General features: G+C 39.9%; 1 protein-coding gene and 1 pseudogene across 5 annotated transcripts in view; one reads left to right on the top strand and one right to left on the bottom strand.

Moving 5' to 3' along the window:
- Gpbp1 (GC-rich promoter binding protein 1) overlaps positions 1-23,082 on the bottom strand; it is a 52,976-nt gene extending 29,894 nt beyond the window's left edge. For 2 of the 5 annotated variants that reach the window (XM_048368073.1, XM_048368077.1), the window contains exons 1-3: positions 22,919-23,081; positions 20,726-21,671; positions 6,091-6,210 (exon numbers count right to left, since the gene is read on the bottom strand). In XM_048368073.1, the coding sequence (XP_048224030.1) occupies positions 6,091-6,153 (63 nt within the window). In that variant the 5' untranslated portion in view covers positions 6,154-6,210; positions 20,726-21,671; positions 22,919-23,081. Of the gene's footprint in view, positions 1-6,090; positions 6,211-20,710; positions 21,672-22,918 lie in introns of those variants that run through there. The other 3 variants (XM_048368076.1, XM_048368075.1, XM_048368078.1) reach the window with 3 other exon arrangements.
- LOC125367422 lies at positions 1,187-2,005 on the top strand (annotated as a pseudogene).
- Positions 23,083-23,508: the final 426 nt, after the last annotated feature.

Below are 23,508 nucleotides of genomic sequence, written 5' to 3'. Positions count from 1 at the left end.
GGTAGAGTGCCAGGGACAGTGCTCAGGCCCTGAGTTCAAGCCTCAGGACTGGCAAAATAAAACTTTTATAGAGGAGCAGCACTGAGACCAGAACCTGAGTTCAAACCCCCTTGGTGGGGGGTGGAAATTCATAGTAGACAGTTCTCAAAATTCTCAGACTCAAACTAATTATTATGAGGACCTATATAGATTAAGTCAGAAGCATTAAGGATTTCCATACACATTGACAACAATTATAAGCCTTAATCCCAGGTTAATATTAAAACGAAGATATATTAATTTTGTCTTGAATAATTACTCTTGATTTCTGAAGTTCATTATGCTTAGTTTTAGTTTTATTTATTATTATTGAAAAGGTGTTTTTTTTTTAAATTGGGAGCACGGGAAGGGGTAAAATTGTCCAAAAAGAAATGTACTCTATACCTGACTTATGTAACTGTAACTCCTCTGTACATTACCTTTAAACAATAAAAATAAATTTCAAAAAACACCAAAAACAATTAGTTGTTTTTAAAGATATGAAACTCCACTTTCCAGATGCCTATGATTTTTTAGTAATGAGCTTTATGTATTAAGATTCCTTAACAATCAAAATATGTCTTTTTTTCTAATTTATTGTTGTTTTAGAGGTGATAAGCCAGCAGGGTTACCTTTACATACCTCAGGTAATAAGTAAGTACAATTTCCTTTTGCCTAATGTCATCTGTTCCCTCATTTTCTCCCATTCCCTCCCTCCAATCTCTACCCACAAGTTGCATAGTTTACTTTCATCAATGCCCAATGAATCCAGTGTGCCCCACTACTGTACTTTTTCAGCTTTTTCCTGATTCTGTGTCCTCTCACCCACAGATGTGCATGTGAGTACACCATATATAAGGTAAAGAATAGTCATTGGAAAAAGAAAAGACAAATTAACAAAGTAAGTCTTATACAATCCATATAGCATCACAAAAAGAAGTAAAAAGGAAGAAACCCACATGCATCCAGGCTCTGAAGTGGCCTAGGAGGGCCACCAAAAGATCAAATTCTAGAGATTGCACATAAAGGGGAAATGGTAATAAAATCAGCAACAAAAAGTGATCTTGGGGGCTGGGAATGTGGCTTAGTGGTACAGTACTTGCCTAGCATACTTGAAGCCCTGAGTTCAATTCCTAGGTACTACATAAACAGAAAAAGCCACAAGTGGCACTGTAGTTCAAGTAGAAGAATGGTAGCTTTGAGCAAAAGAAGCTTTAGGGACAGTGTCCAGGAGCTGAGTTCAAGCCCCAGGATTGGCAAAAAAAAAAGTGATTGTGGTAGCTTAAGTAGTACGTAGGTCTCTATTTCTAACAATTTCAAACCCTTTATATATTGTCTTGAAATGGGATTTTTTAAATTAAAGAATCCTAGAATGGGCACTATGGAAAGAACACAGAATGGCACGTGTATTCCTGGATCCAGGTCATACAAATTAACCATGTGAAAATAGTTAAGTCTGCTAAGCTTCCAAATAGTCCAAATAATAAAGTGAGCTTAGTTAGATAAATGTTAAAATCCTTCTTTAAACTATCTACAATTCTGACTAGAAGAATTTTATTCATCTTTTTCAACATATTATTGGCCAAATTTATAAAAATTGAGAAATCCTTTTTTGGAAGGAACAAAATTTCCAACTGAAATTGTTCTAGTAAGAGCTTTTTGGATTTCTGGAAGTTGCTTTCTAGGTTGGCATGCCAATGCATGGTGTACTATGGCCAGGGCCAAAAGGTGCAGAAGGTGATGAGGCAGCCCATCAACCTTATCTTCAGGTATTTACAAAGTAGATATCAGATTTAGGTGCAGCTCTATGAGCAAGTGAATATGCAGATTGGTTTTGATAAATAGATGAACCTTATGTTAGATGCAGAAGAAATTCATTCTAAAACAAAGTCAAGAAAACAACTAAGTCGTACCAAGTTGTACTAAGTCGTACGGATTATACCAAAAGGAGATAATACTACTCTTACTGCAAAGTGTCTCCAACTAGAAATGATCAGTGAAGTGAGAAGTTAAGAATCTTATACAGTTGCTTTTTGTTGGGGTTTTGTTTTGTTTTCTTTGCTGGGAATCTAAGAAAACAACTTCATACTGTGTTTGATGAGTCCAGTTGTTAAGAATGTAGTATGCACAGTTCTGATGACCTTGTATTATCATCAGGTGACAATAAATGCCTTGGGATTTTTTTTTTTTTTTTTTTTTTTTTTTTGGCCAGTCCTGGGGCTTAGACTCAGGGCCTGAGCACTGTCCCTGGCTTCTTCTTTTTGCTCAAGGCTAGCACTCTGCCACTTGAGCCACAGCGCCACTTCTGGCCGTTTTTTGTATATGTGGTGCTGGGGAATTGAACCCAGGGCCTCGTGTATACAAGGCAAGCACTCTTGCCACTAGGCCATATCCCCAGCCCCGGGATTGTTTTTTTTAAAAAGACCTTTTTGAATGCCTCATCATGATCAAAGCTTAATTAATAACCACGCAAATAATCAAGACTCTCAGTTTCTCAGTATCTTACAGAGGGAAAAAAGTAGAACACAGGGCTGGGGATATGGCCTAGTGGCAAGAGAGCTTGCCTCGTATACATGAGGCCCTGGGTTCGATTCCCCAGCACCACATATACAGAAAACGGCCAGAAGTGGCGCTGTGGCTCAAGTGGCAGAGTGCTAGCCTTGAGCAAAAGGAAGCCAGGGACAGTGCTCAGGCCCTGAGTCCAAGGCCCAGGACTGGCCAAAAAAAAAAAAAAAAAAGAAATGTACTCTTTACTTATCTTATTAACTGTAACCTCACTGTGTATCACCTCTACAATAACAATAAAATATATTAAAAAAAAAAGTAGAACACAGCTACTAAGCTATTAGTCATTTCAAATCAATCCAAGTCTCAAGTTACTATCAAAACAAGTTTTTTTTATCATCTCTAAAACCAAGATTACTTAAGGTGCAAACACATTAAATTAACTGGTTTTTTTCCTTTCATGGTGGAACACACAAGAAGACATCTTACAATAGATGATTGATTAATCTAAGTAAAATATGGCACCTTTAGAGTAATTCCAAATAGTGCTGTTGGAAACAATTCATGAGAATTAGTCACTCTTTTGACACTGTATACTATATGAAAGATATTGGTTCTCAATCCTAAAGATCATGGAACTCCTAAAACCTCTGGAGAAACTCCACAGTGGTAAGATTTTCTCTTGTCACTCAAAAATTCATGCTGGAGTTCATACTAATAAGGTTAACTGGAGTGGAACCCCTTGTCAACCTTAGCAAACTATGAACCCCCCGCCAATAATTCACTCTATCCATCTATATCCTTTATATTAACTGGCAAAGTTAGTGTTTCTCTAAATTCTGTGAGCTATCCTAACAAATTTTTCAAAGGAGCTAGTCACATTCATTGACTGGTAGCTAGTTAGAAGAACATATGTCGGGGTGGGTAAAGCATGGGCTACAGCCTGAAACCCAGCATTAAGAGGTAGGGGTAGTTCAAAGCTTGCCTGGGCTACATAGTGAGAAAGCACAAGTAAGAAGGACTTAGCACTGGCATCTGTGGTGGGGAGCAGTCTTACAGGAAAAGAACTCTCAATCTCTGAAACCAGGTAAATGACATCAGTTTGAGCTATATGATACCAAGTACACCTGACTTACATTAGAAAATTGCTTATGTAATCCCTCTGTATATCATCTTTATAATAATAATTTAAAAACTGATTTTAGAAAATTGCTTGCTGTATGGGGGAAACACATTTGATCAAAAATGTTTTAAGAGAACACAGAAAAAAACAATCTACTATTTTCTAGATTTTTTTACCTAGTCTAGAAAACCAAAGTACATCAAAATTACTTTTTTAATTTAATCATTCTGTAGAAAGTATTTATTATTATTCTTTTTCCCTTTTTTAGTTGTTATTGTAAAGGTGATATACAGAGGTGTTACAGTTTACATAAATCAGGTAATGAACACATTTCTTTTTGAACAATGTCACTTCTTCCTTTTCTCCCAGTTTTTTTCACCTTCTCACCCCTCTCCCCCACAAATTAAATACTTAATGATAAGGGTTCCTTCTATTCTACTTTCTTCATTAGCTAAGAAAACAATGTTCAGGTAGTAGAGGTGTGGCTCAAGTGGTAAAGCACCAGCTTTGAGAGAAAAAAGTCAAACTGAGAGATCAAAACTCTAGAACAGTCCAAGACCCAATACAGCTCTGCCCTTTCCCCAAGAGAATATTTACTATTTTTATCTATGTCCATCTGTAGCTGTTTTATATGTCTACATACTAGGTAACGCTAGAAAAGACAGATTTAAGATTCCTCCAAAACTTTGCCCATTAACAAGGCAAACCAATCAAAGTACTATAATTAATCAAAAGGAAATACACAGTATCTCCCACTTGTCAATCATATAGCCCATAAACTAACCAAAAAAAGTCCAATACTAATAATCTGGAGAAGTTTCTTATTATGTATTAATAATAGGTGCTAATTGCAATTTCACTTAATAGCCATGGATATTATAAACCTATTTGCACAAAGTACTTTATCTTTGTTTCTAAGTGAAATGTTTCTTAGGTGAGATTTGCAAAGTTCATTTTATTCCTGAAATTGTAGTCATATGTCATATGAAGTCTCATTACAGAGAAATATATATCTACAAAGATGGAAAAAAATTATATACAGGGAGGGCTGGGAATATGGCTTAGTGGTAAAGTGCTTGCCTTGCATACATGAGGCCTAGGTTTGATTCCTCAGCACCACATATGTGGAAAAAGCCAGAAATGGAGCTGTAGCTCAAATGGTAGAGTGCTAGCATTGAGCAAAAAGAAGCCAGGAACAGTGCTCAGGCCTTGAGTTCAAGCCCCAGGACTGGCAAAAAAATAAAAAAACAACTCAAAAAATAGCCACACCTTACCTAATTCAACTGGATCAGAACAAGGAGCAATTTATGCCCTAGGACATAGTTGAAAATAATACAGCAATCAATTTGCAATTCATAAAAGCTAACAAGATAGTTACATACCAAAGAGGCAGACGGCTTTACTGAGATAAGGGAAAGATAAAGAGAACCCAGATAAAATGAAAACATCATCCCTGGATGAGGGAGCCCATGCCCTTTAAAACTCTGGAAGGCAATTATTTCACTTTCCCTTTATGGATAAATGTGATCAATATTTAAAAATGAACATAGCATGAACTAGAACTCTAAGTCACACTCATGGAATTATGCCCAAAAGATTATTTGAAAAAGACTTAGCAAACTTTAAAGAACACTGTGTACTCCTAAGATGTGGCTCAAGTGGTAAGAGTACTAGCTGTGAATAAAAGTCTCCAAATACTGAGTTCAATTCCCAGTACTCACATAGATAGAACAGAGAGAATATTGGACAGAACAAACAGAATAGACCTAATAGGTGGGTAGACAGACAACACCAGGTATATGCTTTGATATCATTCACTACTTCACTACTTAACAGGGCAGTCAATAACAAGCAATGTCAGTAAGTACTTTAAAAGATAAACTGTAAAGAAAAGTACAGGAAAAAGCTGAGATGTGTAATTCCAAAGTCTCTGACTGGTTTGAATTAAAAAGTGTGGAATCTTGTTTTTTGCTTGGACTCAAGGCCTTGAGCAATGTCCTTGGCTTCTTTATGCTCAAGGCTAGCACTTTACCACATGAGCCACACGCCACTTCTAGCTTTTTCTGTGTATGTGGTGCTGAGAAATCGAACCCAGGGCTTCATGCACGCAAGTCAAGCACTCTACCACTAAGCCATATTCCCAGCCCAAAGTGTGGAATCTTGACTACTAACAAAAGACAGCCTTGGAAAGAAAATGGATTGGTATGCTAGTAGTACTAAAAGTTTTTAGCTAATAAAACCTATAAATTAACTATGAAATAACTTGGGCATAAACATACTCTGAAAAGAAACTATTCACTTTTTTGTCCTCCTGCTATGCTGGCTTTGTGCATGATAGGCAAGTACTTTGCCAATGAGCCACATTCCCAGCCCAAGCCTTCACATTCTAGTTACATATTCATACAACATGAGCGAAACAGAAAGACAGATGCAGAAAAGAATACCTTTGTTGATGATGGTGGAGTAGGAAAATTAAGCCAGGCTGGAGCAAAGTCATGCTGCGCCATTTAGGTCCAGTCTCTCCGACTCAATGAAACAAGGCTTCAACACCTCATGGCAAGTCCCTGTCACATAAAATGGAAGGAATTAGACCTGTAGCTCCTAACCAAATTTCTACACTTCCTTTAAATTAGACAATGGTCCTAACACTCTAAGATTTACTTGATTTATAATATTTTGATTATGCCAGGTGCCGGTGACTCACACCTGGAATCCTAGCTACTCAGGAAGCTGAGATCTGAAGATTGCAGTTCAAAGTCAACCCTGGCAGTATACTCTGTGAGACTCTTATATCCACTTAATTACCAAAAAGTCAGAAAAGTAGAGCACTAGCCTTGAGCAAAAAAAGTCCAGGGACAGCACCCAGGCCATGAATTCAAGCCCCAGGACTGGCACAAAAATAAGGGAGGGAAGGGATGACACTGTCCAAAAAGAAATGTTACCTGGCTTATTTAACCGTAACCCCTGTGTACATCACCTTTCTATTAACAATAAAAACTTAAATAATAACAGCTTAATAATTATACAGGAGACCTTGGCTTTGTATTAAGCTCTTACAGTAGGCCTCTACAAGATTAAAAATCAAAGTGGAATCATTCACCCTTAAGTTCCGTGTTACCTAGCTGAAGCTGAGTTGTTGGGTGGCCTCTAGAAAAATCAGGGAAGAGAAATAATAGCCAAATTTACCTCAAGACCAGTTCCAAATCAACATAATAGTAACTTTCCCACTACCTCAATCCTTAGCCCCACCCTCAGAGATCACTATCCCTCTTTAAGATTAATTTGCAATAACCAATCTGTCTTTCCATTTCTATTTTTGTCTATAAAATCAACTCAAACTCAGCCCCATCACCACATTTATCCTATTTTATACAAAGATATGCTGCCCAACACTAGAATAAAAGTTAAAATCTTTATGCTTGAAAATGTATTTTCACAAAATACAAACCTACAAAAGGCAAAAAATTTAAGTAAAAAGGTCAGCTATAGAGGGTAGAAGAATGACTATAGAAAAAGGAATGCAGAGGGCAATGAGGCATTACCTTGCTTGGTGACATTTTACAAGGTTTATCAGCTGTACACTTAGAACTTTTCTTTTATAAAGTACTTCAATAAAGCTTTTTCTGGGGAAAATCTTGGTCCTAAGGCTTGAATTCAGGATCTTGATGCTTTCTCTAAACGTTTTTGCTCAAGGCTAGACTCAACCACTTAAGCCACACCTCCACTTACATTTTTTGACAGTTAATCAGAGATAAGAATCTCATTGACTCCTATGATGGCTGGCTTAGAACCTTAGATCTCAGGCTCCTCAGCAGCAAATTACAGAGCATGAGACACCACCCAGCATTAAAACTTACCAATACATCAAGTATCTACTGATGTGAAGCAATACTAACTACAGAGCACTATCCACACATGTGTTTTCCCATACCATTGCAAATGGAATTTGCAATGTGATTAAGGTAATGAAACAAAGCAGAAAACAAGCCCTCTAGAATTTGCTTCTACCACCAATTTTAAAGGTCCCCCTATACCGAAGGAACACACTCCCATTAACTTTGCTCTATAGGTAATAATTCCTCTGATATACAAGTAAAGAACAGAACAGTGGCCTAAACTGTTTTTCAGGAATCTGGAGATAGCTCTAACCAGTTGAAAACACTCACCTTTCACTTGGGCCCACAAGTGTCTTGACATCAGAAGCCCAAACTCTCCACCCTCAGAGCCTGCTAGAACTACCAACACTTTCTGTACTTACTTCTATGAAGAACCATAAAGTCTGATTATACATGCACACATCAACAATTATTTTCAATTTTCCTTACCATCAATCACTTTTCCATATATCTGAGACCACTGTTTCTTTATCCCGTAAGTACCCTAAATCCTATTCTCAGGGAGGCGGATTTGCCGGTTATTTTTCTGTTTCCTCAAATTTGGCCACCTCATAAACTTTCTTGCAGAACTCTTTTGCAAAACTCAGCTGTTCCAATAACTGCCATAATGCTCGACATAAAAAAATGAATGGATCTTCTGGCTCCTTATTAAAAGATTTAGTTTCAACAAGTGACCATTGACACTCTATCACTTGTACTATCTATGCCTCTGACACAGACTATTTTTTTCAGTCTCTTGGACTTTTCTGCCCCCGCTTGGCTTCAAATCTCAGGAGGCTGAGATTGAAAAGCTATGATCCCACCAGCACCTTAGTTCATTCTTTATTATTGGGGGGGGGGGGGGCGGTGTTCAACAGATTCACTATGCAGCTCAGACTGGACTCATATTCACAATTCCCTCATTGCCTCCAGAATGCTACAATTTTAGGCATATACTACCACACCAGGCTTTTTTAATAAGGAGAATAATCAAATCAATGTAGACTTGTGTTGATGCTTACACTAACAAACTAAGCTTTAAAGAAAATTGTAACTTTAGTGGGCGGGGAATGTGGCCTAGTGGCAAGAAAGCTTGCCTTGTATACATGAAGCCCTGGGTTCGATTCCCCAGCACCACATATATAGAAAACGGTCAGAAGTGGCGCTGTGGCTCAAGTGGCAGAGTGCCAGCCATGAGCAAAAGGAAACCAGGGATAGTGCTCAGGTCCTGAGTTCAAGGCCCAGGACTGGCAAAAAAAAAATTGTAACTTTGAAAGTTCTTAACCCAACGAAGTGACAATTATCTAAGGTAATAGATATGTCAATTATCCTTATTTGATCACTACACTACTATGTACTTATACTAAATATCACTTGATAAACTTCAATTGTCAAAAAGAAAAAGTAACTTCTAAAGCTATAATGATGGTTTTATGTCTGAAAAATGACCAAGATCTAAACATAAAAAATTTATGACCCAGGATATATAGTCAAGAGATTATTTACACCAATATCAGTAATAATAGGGAGGAAAGTATATAAATTTGATTTTGTGAAAACTCCTGTGCAGGGGCTGGGGATATAGCCTAGCGGCAAGAGTGCCTGCCTCGGATACACGAGGCCCTAGGTTCGATTCCCCAGGTTCGATTCCCCAGCACCACATATACAGAAAACGGCCAGAAGCGGCGCTGTGGCTCAAGTGGCAGAGTGCTAGCCTTGAGCGGGAAGAAGCCAGGGACAGTGCTCAGGCCCTGAGTCCAAGGCCCAGGACTGGCAAAAAAAAAAAAAAAAAAAAAAAAAACTCCTGTGCAAAGAACATTATCAAGGGCAGTTGATAAGTGTGATTCAATGGTAAAAGGCCTTACTAGTAAAAGACCCTGAGTTCAAAACCCAGCACCACAAAAAAGAAAATGACAGAAGTAGGGCGAAGTAGGAAAGGAGGGTGAGGGAGAAAGCAAGATCAATTGATCCAGGAGAGATGACTCAGTCCTAACAGTGTTTGTCTAGCATGTATGAGGCATTGGTTTTATTTTCCAGAAAGGAGTGAGGGATACACACAAGATGAAAACCAACAAAGAATGGAAAAAACATGCATATAATATCTAATACGGTCTGGTATAAAAAATGTATGGGGGCTGGGGATATAGCCTAGTGGCAAGAGTGCCTGCCTCGGATACACGAGGCCCTAGGTTCGATTCCCCAGCACCACATATACAGAAAACGGCCAGAAGCGGCGCTGTGGCTCAAGTGGCAGAGTGCTAGCCTTGAGCGGGAAGAAGCCAGGGACAGCGCTCAGGCCCTGAGTCCAAGGCCCAGGACTGGCCAAAAAAAAAAAATGTATGGAAAATTCCTACACCAAGACAATCCCATTTAAAAATAAGCAAAAGGAATGAGGGAAATGGGGAGGGGGAAGGAGGTAACAAGTTTGATAAGAAATGTACTCACTGCCTTAAGCATGAAATTAACCCCGCTGTACATCACTTCAACAATAAATTTTTTTAAAAAAAGCAAAAGATCACTAGATATTTCTCTCTTATCTATAAATAACCAGTAAGCTCATAAAATATACTCAGTTATCATTAGTCATTAGAAAAACGCAAATAAAAACCACATCCAATTTACCTCCAGAAAACCAGAAGTGAAACTGTGGCTCAAAGTGATAGAGCACTAGGAAAGAGCTCAAGAACAGCACCCAGGCCAAGTCAAGCCCCAAGCCCGGAAAACAACAACAAAACAACAACAACAAAAAAAAACCCAGAACCTTGTATAGTTGATGTTAAGATTAAATGGTACAACCACTGTAGACAGTTTGGAAGTTCTTCAGAAAGTTGAAGAATTACCCTATGACCCAGCAGTATCTTTATTAGGAATATACTCTGAATATACTCAAATACTTACATATTCATAACTATGACAGCACTATCGAGAATATTAAAAGGTAGGATTATTCCAAATGTTAATAGACAAATAAATAAAATATGGCATACATATACACAACAGAATATTAGCCATAAAAAGTAATGAAGTACTGATACATGCTAGGAGTACAAATCTGGAAAATACACTGTGAGAAAGGGAAATACAAAAGAGCACATACTGTATGATTCAATTATGTGAAACATCTATTAATGAGTACATGTACAGATACAAAAAGCAGACTCAAGTTGCCAGGGACTGTTGTGAGTGTGGAATGAGGTGTGACTGATAAATAGACACACTGGCATTTCACAGGAGTAGTTTCACATCATGGATGCACTAAGTGCCAACAAAATGTAGTCATTTCACTAGACACGTGACTTTCACTTCAATAAAAATAAGGGGGAACCATATTAAGTGGGAAAACTCAAAGAAAATGAAGGAAAGGGTGACAGTGTCCAAAAGAAAAATGCATGCCATTACCTGCAATTGTGCAATGGTAATCTTAGTGTAACACATTAATAACAATAAAATTATACTTTAAAAGTACCCTATTCTCTGTATATCACTTTTATAATAATAAAAAACATTTTAAGTACTGTATTATAACCCACTAAACAGTATAAGCATGACTCCAATCAGATATAAGTGGGCATTCTGTTTTAAAAGCAAATTTACCTGATGTCAAATCTGGAATTCAAGAGTTCAAAAGTTCACAAAAAGTGTTAAAAGGATCATATTAAGTAAGCTTTTATCAGTCAGTCTTTACACAGGATTCAGAAAAGTGACCACAATGAAGTTCATGCAATAAATTATTTAAATCTATACAGATAAAATAGCTTCTCAATGACCTGACAAAACATTTTTTAAAAAACAACTTGACTACAAATAATCCCCTGACAAACTAATCTCTAAGAAGTTAAATACTTAATCTATAGGTATTTAAAAATTGTCAACTGCATATACCCAATTCTAAACAAAAAAGGCCAAGTTGCCTAAAATATGTTTGATTTTTTTTTCCCGGTCGTGGGACTTGAAGTCGGTTCTGGGCATTGTCCCTGAGCTCTTCAGCTTAAGGCTAGTGCTTTCCCACTTTAAGCCAGAGCACCACTTCTGGTTTTCCGGTGGTTAAATTGGAGGTAAGAGTCTCACTGACTTTCCTACCAGGGCTGGCTCTGAACCTTGATCCTCAGATCTCAACCTACTCCTGAGTAGCTAGGACTACAGGTGTGAGCTGCCAGCACCTGGCTGAGTAATTGTTTTAACTTCACAAATAATGGCACTAAAGATACAACAGCAAATAAATGAGACATGTTCCCTGCCCTGTGAGTTTCTGTGATTAAGAGAGGTGACACTAAAAAAAAGGGGGTTGTCTACCTCAATAAAGCAGAGAAAGTCTATCAGAATAGATAATGGCTAAAAATGAACTAGCCAGGTAGTCCCAACTACATGAAAGGTAGAACAGGAGGAACTCTTAAGTCCAGAGAAGCCTGCAAAATATCAAGACTCACGTGGGTGGCTTGACCCCAGAAGGGGCTGGGAATGTGGCTTAGTGGTAGAATGCTTGCCTAGCATACATGAAGCCCTGGGTTCAATTCTTCAGTATCATACATATAAACAGAAAAAGCCAGAAGTAGTACTGTGGCCAAGTGGTAGAGTGCCAGCCTTGAACAAAAAAAGCTCAGGGGCTTCAGTATCCATGCCCTGAGTTCAAGCCCCAGGACTGGCAAAAAAAATTTTAAAATAAACTAACCACATGAAAGAACAACATAAAAATCTTACACCATAAATAACATGCCAGCTTGGGCAGACAAATCCAAGGTATTTCCAATTAACCACCAAAAAGCAAGAAGGGATGGCAAGTGCCAACCTTCAGTGAAAAAGCCATGCCAGAGTTCAAGCCACAATATCAGCACACAAAACCGTGCATGGATGCACAGACACACACACACACACACACACACACAAAAGAAACTGGGCTAGGGGTATATAGATCATTAGTATATCCAAACTCTAGTACTAAACAAAAATAATAGTAATTTTAAGTAACCAACTATATAATTCCTTGCATTTAGGAGGATAAGGCAAGAGTTTATCATGAGTTCAGGGCCAGCATGGCAGAGAAACCTGGCTCAAATTTTTTTTTTAATTAACTACAATTTAAAATTCACTTCATGTGCACTTCTCACATTTCAAATACTGAGAAATGACATAAATGTACTCATTACTGACAGATCTACAAAGTTTATGCCGTTTTAATTACATTGGGCAGAAGTACTCAGGCCTAAGAGCCACTATTTAGAACATTAAGGAAGTTAGCTGAAACAAAAATACACTTAACAGTACTCAATGGGTCCTCAGTACTGAAAGGAGGGGAGAGGGAGAGAGGAAGGTAAGAAATTAGGCCTAGCACTGGTGGCTGTAATTGGGAGTTTACAAGACACTGGTCTGATCAGTTTAAGGCCAACCTGGGCAAAAAGTTCCAAGAGACCACCATCTCAACCAAAAGTGGGCACAATGGTATATATCTGTCATCCAAGCTATACAGGAGGCTGATATCAGGAGGATCAGGATTCCAGGCCAGACTTAACAAAAGAAGTTCATAAAAATCCATCTCAAGGGTAAGGGAAAGCACAGAAATGGAGACAAAGGGCGAACAAATTCAGCAGTGTTATTCACTAGATACTGTGCTGAAAATGAATTATACAACTTGTAGGTAGAGAGAAGGGAAAAACTGGGAGAGCTAGGGGAAGGAGGGGTGACAATACCCAAAAAGAGATGTATTAATTACCTGACTTCTGTAACTGTAACCCCTCTGAACATCACCTCTATAATAATTTTTTTAATTTCAACTGAAAATGTCCAAGCATGTCATGACAGCTATATTAGGAAGCATAAAACAGGAAAATGCACAGCCTGGGCAACTACGGGCAAAGAGGGAAACCCTATCTCAAAAGATACTGGGAGCAAAAAGGTATGACTCAAACAGTAGAGTGCCTTGCCTAGCAAGCATAAAATCACCAGTTCAAACCGTAGTGGCACAAAAAGAAAAAAGTAATAAGGATAAGCCAGGCACACCAACCAGTGCCTCACACCTCACACCTCACACCTATAATCTTGGTTACTCAGAAGGCTTCTATCTGAAAACCAAACTTCCAATCCAGTCTGAGCAGACAAATACACAAGACTTATCTCCAAATAATCATCAGAAAGCTGGAACTGAAGGACTGGTTCAAGTGGTAGAGGTTTGGAGTTCAAGCCCCATTACTAGCACATACAGGCATGCACATACACAGATACACTCCACAGGAAGGGAGATAGGGAAGGAAGATGGGATACAAAATCTATTCCTACCACTTATTTAAAACTCTAGGTAAATTATTTAATCCTGAAATGAGTTTCTTAAACCCCTTAAATTGGAAAAACCACTTTTCAAATGGTGGTTACCAGGAACTAGGCAGAAGGGAAAATGCGGACAGCTCTTAAGTCTACATTTGGAAGGATGAAAAAACTCCTAGTGATGGGTAGTAGTGACAGCTACACAGTAATGTAAATTATTTAATGCTACTAAACTACATGCTCTAAAATGGCATATTTTGTTGTTCATTTTACCACAACTGTCTTAAACTTCACTTACTAGACTAACTGAAAACTAGTGCAAAGTAAAAGCACAAATCAAGGCTAGGGAAATAGATCAACAGTAAAATATTTGCCTATCTTGTTCTAGGCCTTGGGCACCCTATATTGGATCTCTAGTACTACTATAAAAAAAAAAAGCCTTACTTCTACATCTCATAAAGCAGCTGTCAGCTACAAAGGTGAAAGTTTCTAATACCTACTCCCCAAAAAGCACATACAAATCTATATACAAAATCCTATAGACAAAGGGTGAACAAATGCAGCACTATGTTGAAAATTAACTATACACTCGTGGGTGGGGATAAGAGGAAAAACTGGGAAAGAGTAAGGGAAGGGGTGACATTAACCAAAGAAGTGTACTAATTACCTGAATCAAGTAACTTTAGTAACTCCTCTGTACATCACCCTAACATCAAAAAAAATTTTAAGCCTATTTGTAAAAGCTCACTTGTGGGCTGAACACACTAGCTATTTAGGAGGACAACCACTTGTGAAGGACTATCTCCTACATGGTTTTTAAATATGTTCACAAATTCTTTAATACAAGGTTGAGTTTAAAAACCCTTTATCTTGATTTCAAGCTAAATCGAGTGGCTTGCTGCTGGCAGACAGAATTTGACAAAACAGACTTCTGAAACTAGATTATAAATTGCACCATTCTCTCTCCTCAAATCACCTGCTGTATGGGGCTGGAATGTGGCCTAGTGGTAAAGTGCTTGCCTAGCATGCACAAAGTCCTGGGTTCGATTCCTCAGCACCACATATACAGGAAAAGCCAGAACAAGTGCTATGGTTCAAGTGGTAGAGTGTTAGCCTTGAGCACAAAGAAGCCAAGAACAGTGCTCAGGCCTTCAGTCCAAGCCCCAGGACTAGCAAAAAAAAAAAAAAAAAAATCACCTGCTGTAGAAAATTCAACTGTCACCCTCTAATTCCCCAAGTTTCAAATGATTACAGTCTTAGCCAACATCTGGGATAAAATATTATGAAAGACCTGAAGGGAAGACCACCACCAAAGCTACACCTGATTGCCAATCCACAGAAAATATGTAATATAAAAATTTCTGGGGTTTTGTGTGTTTATGTGATGTTGGGGAAATTACGCCCAGAGCCTTACACATACTACACTGAGCTACATCTCCAATTCTTTTCAGTACTTTACATTGTTTTTCATGAAGGCCCTTTAAAAAATAACACTCACGGGGCTGGGAATACGGCCTAGTGGCAAGAGTGCTTGCCTCCCATACATGAAGCCCTAGGTTCGATTCCCCAGCACCACGTATACAGAAAACGGCCAGAAGTGGCGCTGTGGCTCAAGTGGCAGAGTGCTAGCCTTGAGCAAAAAGAAGCCAGGGACAGTGCTCAGGCCCTGAGTCCAAGGCCCAGGACCAGCCAAAAAAAAAAAAAACACTCACCCTCAAAAATACATAAAAGTGCCATAAAACTATGAATCCTCAGAAATCATTTTCCTATTCCCATCCAAAAAATTCATGTTAAAAGACTTCTGACACAAAGCCAGGTGCTGGAGGTGTGGCTCATGCCTATAATCCTCCCTACTCAGGAGGCTGAGATCTAAGGAACTCAGTTGCAAGCCAGCCCAGCCCAGGCATGAGATCCTTAAGCACCAAAAAGCCACAAGTAAAGCTGTGGCTAAAATAGTAGAGCCCTAGCATTGAGGGGTAAAAAAAGAACTCAAGAATAGTGCCCAGGCCTTGAGTTCAAGCACAATGACTAGCACTAGAGAAAAAAGAACCTCTGACACTAGCCAAGAGGGAGAGTATTAGAGCATCTCTCTCTTTTCCAGCATACTCTTCCTTTCTTGCTTTGAGTCCTAAGAAGCCACACAACTCCAGGTTAGTATTAATGAAATAGAAATAGTTTAAGAGATTATGATAAACATGGTATAACGTTTAAAATGCATAACCACAAATTTTAAATACCCAATAATAAAAATTTACTTTTAAATCATACATCATAACAAAAGGCTTTTATTATTTCCAACAATTTAATTTTTTTTAATGTTGCTCTTTTCCTTCTTTTTTTTCTTGTTTGTTCCTTTGTTACTTATATGTCATCAGGAGGGTAAGGGGATGCACAGAAACGGGGACAAAGGGTAAACAGATTCAGCAATGGAATTCACTAGACATTATTTTGAAAATGTACTATACAACTTGTGGGTAGAAATGGGAGGAAAAACTAGCCGACTGCAAGGGAAAGGGTGACACTGCCCAAAAAGAAATGTACTCTAGCTGGCTGACTTATGTAACTGTAACCCCTCTGCACATCATCTTTATAATAACAACTTAAAAACTTTAAAAAACTGAAGATCAAAAATGGTTGGTAAACATACAAGATCACATATACTTTTTTTCTGGATATTCCATATCCTAACGAAGTCTTTCTATTACCTTTTCTTTCTCTATCTCCCAGCCATTACCCTTTCTCTACATCACTACTTTACCTGGACCTAAATTGATACCTACTCTAAATATTTGTATCAAAAATTAAACAGACAAGATGGTTGGTCAAAAGCAGATAATCTAACCTGTATTCAAAATCTATCTTTTTAATTGATTTTGATTACTTTATTTTCTATCTCTTGTAACTCAACCAATTTTTCTTTTGCTATGCCATTTTTCCCTACTATTCTTCCTTTCCTCGATTTTAATGTATCAGCAGCTTTAAATGCAAAAACCCATTAAGTAAAAATTTCAGTTCAAAAGCAGAGAAAAAGTACCATGCATTTAGCTCCATAGACGTGACAAGAAACTATAGACAAGATTTAGATATAATTCAAGAAACACGTTTTAGTTTTTAGCTAGCCAAAGTTATCACCATTTGAGTGATAACAAACAGCAAAATTAAAAGCAGCTTCTCTACCTGTTAGCACCTCTAAGATGCAGTAGTAGTGTATGATTATTAGTTTTTTGGTTGTTTTTCTTTGGGGGGGGGGTCAGTCCTGGGGCTTGAGACTCAGGGCTTGAGCACTGTCCCTGGCGTCTTCTTGCTCAAGGCTAGCACTCTGGCAACTTGAGCCACAGCGCCACTTCTGGCCTTTTCTATATATGTGGTGCTGAGGAATCGAACCTAGGGCTTCATGTATACAAGGCAAGTACTCTTGCCACTAGGCCCTATTTCCAGCCCCCTAGTGTACGACTGTTAAGAAAACCAATACATGGGAAGAAAACAAAAATATCAAGGATAATGTTCAAACAGAATGAATAGGGGCTGGGAATCTGGCTTAGTCCAGAAGTGGCACTGTGGCTCAAGTGGTACAGTGCCAGCCTTGAGCAAAAGGGATCCAGGGACAGCCCTCAGGCCCTGAGTTCAAGCCCCAGGACTGGCAAAAAAAAAAAAAAAAAAGATTCCAATTCTAAGTAACTTTCTCCCCATCTCAGCCTTCCCAAAATCTTAATCTCCTCATCTATGTAAGGCATTAGTAAAAACAAATTTAATATTAGCATTAACATTTAATATTAGTATTGATAACAATGTGATACAGCATTACTTGTATTGGTAATATATAAAACATTACATACAATACATAGTATTATTAAGATATTCCATGTAAACCAGATGCTAATGGTTCATGCCTGTAATCCCAGCTACTCAGGAAGCTGAGATTCAAGGATCAAAGCTAGAGGCCAGTCCAGGAAGACAACTGCACAGACAAATCCCAGAGACATGTATCCACAATTAGCAAGCAAAAAGATGGAAGTGGAGGTGTGGCTAGAGTGGTACAGAACCAGATTACAGTAAAGAAGCTAATGCAGAGTTTGAGGTCATGAGTTTAAGCCTCAGTAGCAGCACACAGGCACATGTGTGCATACACATATATACATACACACACACACACACACAAGAAAACTTATGTAGGGGCTGGGGATATGGCCTAGTGGCAAGAGCGCTTGCCTCATATACTTGAACTTGGGTTCGATTCCCCAGCACCACATATACAGAAAATGGCCAGAAGTGGCGCTGTGACTCAAGTGGCAGAGTGCTAGCCTTGAGCAAAAAGAAGCCAGGGACAGTGTTCAGGCCCTGAGTCCAAGGTCCAGGACTGGCACAAAAAAAAAAAAAAAGAAAGAAAAAAGAAAACTTATGTAAAATACACAGCAAAACATGACAGTACCAAAATCTATAAATGTTAGCCAGAGTATTTTTAGATCTAGAATTTAGACAAGGAGGAAAATCATCAGGTAGAGAGAGGGAAGAGAAGCAGTCTTACAATTGCTCTAATTACAAAAGTAATAATGTATACTTTAAAGTCCAAAAAGTAAAACATTGAAAATATCAAAACACTGAGATGAAGTAAACCTGTCCTTGAACTATTGCTGTAAGCAAAGTTCACAAACCCTAAAACTAGTAAAGAAGTATTAAAAACTGTGGTCCCTGGAGTAATTTATCCTACAACTATTTGAGAAAACACCCCCAACAGGGTGTTATGTGCTGCTTCTCTATGAATAAAGGTCATTTGATTCCAGACCAACTTCTTACATTAAAGAATACTAGACAATTAAGAAACTGAAATGCATAAAATACAGGCTCTCCCCAAGTGGAGAATAGAATGTTCTCACCAATTTAGATATACTACAAATGAAATCTGGTAGTATAATGCTATTCATCTCAGTACTCAGGAGACTGAAGCATGAAGATGGGAGTTCGAGACCAGCCTGGGGCTTTATGGTTGAGTTGCAGGGCAGGCTAGCCTAGCTGCTTAAGGGGAGACTGTCTCATAAATTTTTTTTTTTTTTAAATACTACACAGTTGGGAATGTGGCTTAGAGGTAGAGTGCTTGCCTAGCATGCACAAAGCCTTGGGTTGGATTCTTCAGCACCACCTAAGCAGAAAAGGCTGGGAGTGGCACTGTGGCTCAAGAGGAAGAGTGCTAGCCTTGAGCAAAAAGAAGCCGAGGACAGTGCTCAGGCCTCGAATCCAAGCCCTAGGAATAACAAAACAAAAACTACAAACTCATCTAACACGGAAAATATATACCTTAAGCCAGGTGCAGGTGGCTCATGCCTAGATACTCAGGAGGCTGAGATCTAAGGATCCCAGTTCAAAGCCAGTCCAGGCAGGAAAGTCCTAAAGACTCTTATCTCTAAATAACAGGAGGCGGTGTTGTGGCTCAAGTGGTAGAGCTCACCCGGGGAAGGATATTAACCTTAGCTTGTTATGACAGAGGAGTTATTCAACTCCCTAATCTCAATTTCAGAGCAGAAAATAAGTCTAAATATGAATATGTGAACACCTAGATTCTTTTATTCTTAGTACTTCTTTTTCTCTAAGGAAATAAACCAAATTCAACAAGTGAGTAAAAAAAGCTGTCTAGAAATAAATGAACAACTGACTAGTAAGTCATCTTGGGAAAAACGTTGAAAAATTATCTATCTCAAAAAGATAATTAGATGAAATAAAATCTAAATTTAGCTACATTGGTACATTCACTAATGTACTGCTTAAAATATTAGTGTCTTCTTTAAAAATAACACTCCTGAATGCCAGCACTTCACTGAAATTAAATGTAAGTAACTACTGGCAAATAAAAGCATTCAATCCTGAAAATACTCAAGTATCATTACGTCTCATTTGTCAAATAGATTTCTATTACAGCAACAGCAGTTCATACTTTAAAAAAGCACACATTGCTTATAAACTTGTCAGCATAACATTCCCGATAGAAAAAAAGGCTTGGTTTTGTTTTTTGTCTATTGTGGGGCTTGAGCTCACTCAGAGCCTGAGTGCTGTCCCAGAGCTTTTCTGCTCAAGGATAGTGCCATACCACTTGAGCCACAGCTCCACTTCTGGTTTTTTTGGTGGTTAACTGGAGGTTAGTCTCACAGACTTTCCTATCCAGGCTGGCTTCAAACCATGGTCCACAGATCTAACTCAGCCTCATGAGTAGCTGAATTACAAGCAGGAGCCACCAGTGCCTGCTGTGCCTGACTGAAAAAAGTTTTGTTTTTTAATTCAGCTGTTCAGTTCCTGTTTCTTTCTTGAGGAGGGTCTTGTTTGGGGGATTTTTTTGGAATTAAAAACTTTAATTTGAAATGCAAAACCACTTCAAATTGCTTCAAAACTTAATTTCTATGTTAGAATAGGCTGTGAAACTAAACATTTTTACAAAAAAATATCAGTTTAAAAATCAAATCTTCTATTATGTTTTAATATTATCCAAACCTGAGTGCTCTATGTGCAATGCAGTCTACATGCACATTTAGAAAGCAAACTGCAATCAATGTGCATTTAAAATGCAAATCATACTGGGAGCAAGGAAAGGGGTGTTATTATCCAAGAGGAAATTTACTCTTTACCTGACTTGTATAACTGTAACCCTTCGGTACCTCACTTTGATAATAACAAAAAGGTTTTGAAGTTAAAAAATTTTAAGAAAAACAGCTATCATATGAGTCTATAAAGCCCAAATACTGTCAAGATGGACTGAGCTTGTTTCTTTAAAAGAAATTTGTACCTGTTACATTTTAAAATATTCTTAAGCCTTAAAATCATTTTTTCTGCATTTCAGTTTACTCAAACTATGGGTTAATGATTATTTTCCAAGGTGAAAGGTTTCCAAGAATAATGAGTTAAATTTGACTCTCATTACAGTTTACAAATGAAGGTTTGATTTGCTCACCACAACAGTACTTACAAATTCCAACAGGACTGCACAGGAAGGTGTTGTTTTCTCTATTATCTTTATGTTTTCCAGTTTGTTTTTTGATTTTGTATCCTCTGAAATATCCAAGTTCTTTGAAGATACTTAACCTATGACTATTTGACATAGAGTTTTTCAAGTCAGCTACCCATACTTCTGTTTTAACGTTTTCATATGGCTATCTCCAGAATTAGCCAAGTTCCTTGGGTTTAAGAACAATGTCTTCTTTATTATTCCATGTACTTGTCACTGTTGTACTTATCCACTCCAGATGAAAATATCCAACTTACGAGCCAAGAAGCAGAAATTGTTAAAAAAAAAATTTCACATCTGAGGAGTATTTCTCAACACCAGCATATACAAATAGCTATCTCAACACTACCATGCTGGTATAAAACTGTAACATCTTAAATTTCCACGTAAATAAAAGATAGAAAGAAAAAAACTCTGTATTCTTTCAATGTCTTCATTTAGAAAAGTTGTCCCATTGTAACATGAAAAGGGCTAAGGTCAAAAATTCCTAAAACTTTCAATAAAGGTAAAAATAAACTGCCATGAAACTTCAGCAATAAACAGTAATTTGAAAATGCTGAACCTACTCAGTATACACATCAAACATCTTAGTCTGGGCTGAAGAACAGTTACCGGGGAAGGGGGGGAGGAAACAAAAAAAAAAAATACCACCAGCTGAAAAACTTTAACCAGTTATATAATCCATGTGAACCAAAATAATGAAGAAATGACTGGGTCTCTTTAAGTAGCTTGTTGAATTTGTTCACTACTATCAATTCACTTCAGAGATGGTTCTTGCCAATTTTTATTAAACTTCTGGGACAAAATTATCCAAAAACATTGTAATTCCAAAATGGCCACTTGAAATATCCGGGGCCTTTTACACAAAACCTAGAAGATGATCTTCTTATCTGAATAATTCAATCACCTGTAAAAGTTACAGAAAACAGAACAAAACAAAACTTGTATTACACAGAGTTTTGATTTTGAGCTAACGTATTAACCAACCCCCCCACCTAGGAAAGTCAACCTCCGGAACTTCTCTTCCGAATAATCAAGCTTACAGGAGCCTAGAAAGAAAGTTATTTGTGCCCTAATGAGCAGTCAATCACAAGTCTACTAAGTGAAAAAGACTTCAGAGTGGAGGAGCGGAAAACAGCTGGGCGATGCCATGCAGGACAAGCACTGTTTTGAACTGGGAACACGAGGTGGATCTACCACAGGGAGACTGGGAGCAAAACTGAACTTTTTTGAGTCAGTTATTGAAACTAAGAAGCTGGCACCAATCTTTCTTTCGAAAAGATCGCCCCTAATTCGGTCCAACGTTCCGAAGGAAAACAAACAGGACAGGTGTGCTGGGCACGGAGCACACAACTTGAGAGAGAGAGAAAATACCAGAGAAACGCTCCGTCCGAATTAAGACTAAAAGGCCGGAGAGGTGAGGTGAAGAGAGGAGCCAGAACGTTTCTGAAATTCACCCGAGGGCCAGACTTCCCCGCCCCCGAAGGCAGCGAGGGGACCGACAAGGTGCAGGTTCCCATTTCCTTGAATTAAGAAAACAGGTTTCTCCAAAACTGAGGGTGTGGGAGGAACCGGGCCCTCCTCGTAAACCACACGGGAAGAATGGCTGTCTCCCCGAAAGGAAGGAGCGAGTCTCCTCAGACCCTCCCGGCACGGAGGGACGAGGAGGCACTCTCCGCGACCCGCGCGGCACAGGCGGGGAGAGCGGGAGCGCCGGCCGCCGAGGAAGCAACCGAAGGCCCCAAGTCGGCCTCGACCCGCCCCAGCCCGGGCGAAGGGGGGGAGTGCGGCCCGGGCGGCGGGCGCGTGCGAGAGGCCCTGCGAGACGAAGCCCGAGTCCCGGAGGGCGCCGGGCCCCGCTCCCGGCCTCCGCCAGACACCCCCCCACGGCCGCCGGGGCGCAGCCGCCCGCGCCCTCCCCGCAACCGCCACCTCCGCCCCGCCGGGCCGGGCCGAGTCCACACCGAGGCCGACTCCCCGCGCCTCCCGCCCCTCAGCTCCGAGCGCCCCGCCGGACCCCCCCTCCGCCGGCGGACAGCCTCGCACCTCGCGCCGCCAACGCCGCTCCCGACCCCTCAAGCCCCAACGCCGACACGGGCGCCCCCCCCCCGCCCGCTCCCGGACTCCGGCGAGGAGCACGGAGGCCTTCGTTACCTTCCGCCCCACCAGAGATGCCCCTGGTCTGGGGGTGCCGTTGCGCGCGATCCCGGGAGGAGGTTTTCGGTACTTTGAATAATCCCCTTTTGCCGCTTTTCCCTCCCCCACAACCAGTCTCAGTCCCAAAATGGCGCCGACCCGATCCGCAATGTTCTGGGCCAAGTCTCGCGAGAGCGTGGAAAGTGGTGAGGCGGGGAAGAAACTAGAGGGGTTGAGAAGAGGAGGGAAGGCGGGGCGAGGAGACCGACGAGGGAGAAAGGGTGTGGAAGAAAAAGTGAGAACGAACCTACTGGGCGGGGCAGCAGGAGGAGCGCCTCCACCGGAGAACCTTCTGGCCCAAGCAACTGCTCACGCCCCGGTCAGAGAAGCTCCGCCTTCTACGTCGGCGGCGGGGGACAGGGAAAGGGGCGTGGCTACGTCTGGAGGCGGGGCTTCTAGGAGGCTCTGGCGGCCGGGACGCGCGGGGGGCGGTGGCTCCACGTGGTGACGTCAGGAGCAGCTGGAGTCGGGGATTACCCCCTGCTGCTGACGTGAAGCTGGTGAACAATCGGGAACGTTCGGTGGAAGGGGGAATTCCCCGCCGCTCC

This window comes from Perognathus longimembris, chromosome 19, assembly GCF_023159225.1.
Source record: "Perognathus longimembris pacificus isolate PPM17 chromosome 19, ASM2315922v1, whole genome shotgun sequence".
Taxonomy (NCBI): Eukaryota; Metazoa; Chordata; class Mammalia; order Rodentia; family Heteromyidae; genus Perognathus; species Perognathus longimembris.
The sequence above is the reverse complement of the archived record's forward strand: the minus strand, read 5'-3'. Positions and strand labels throughout refer to the sequence as shown.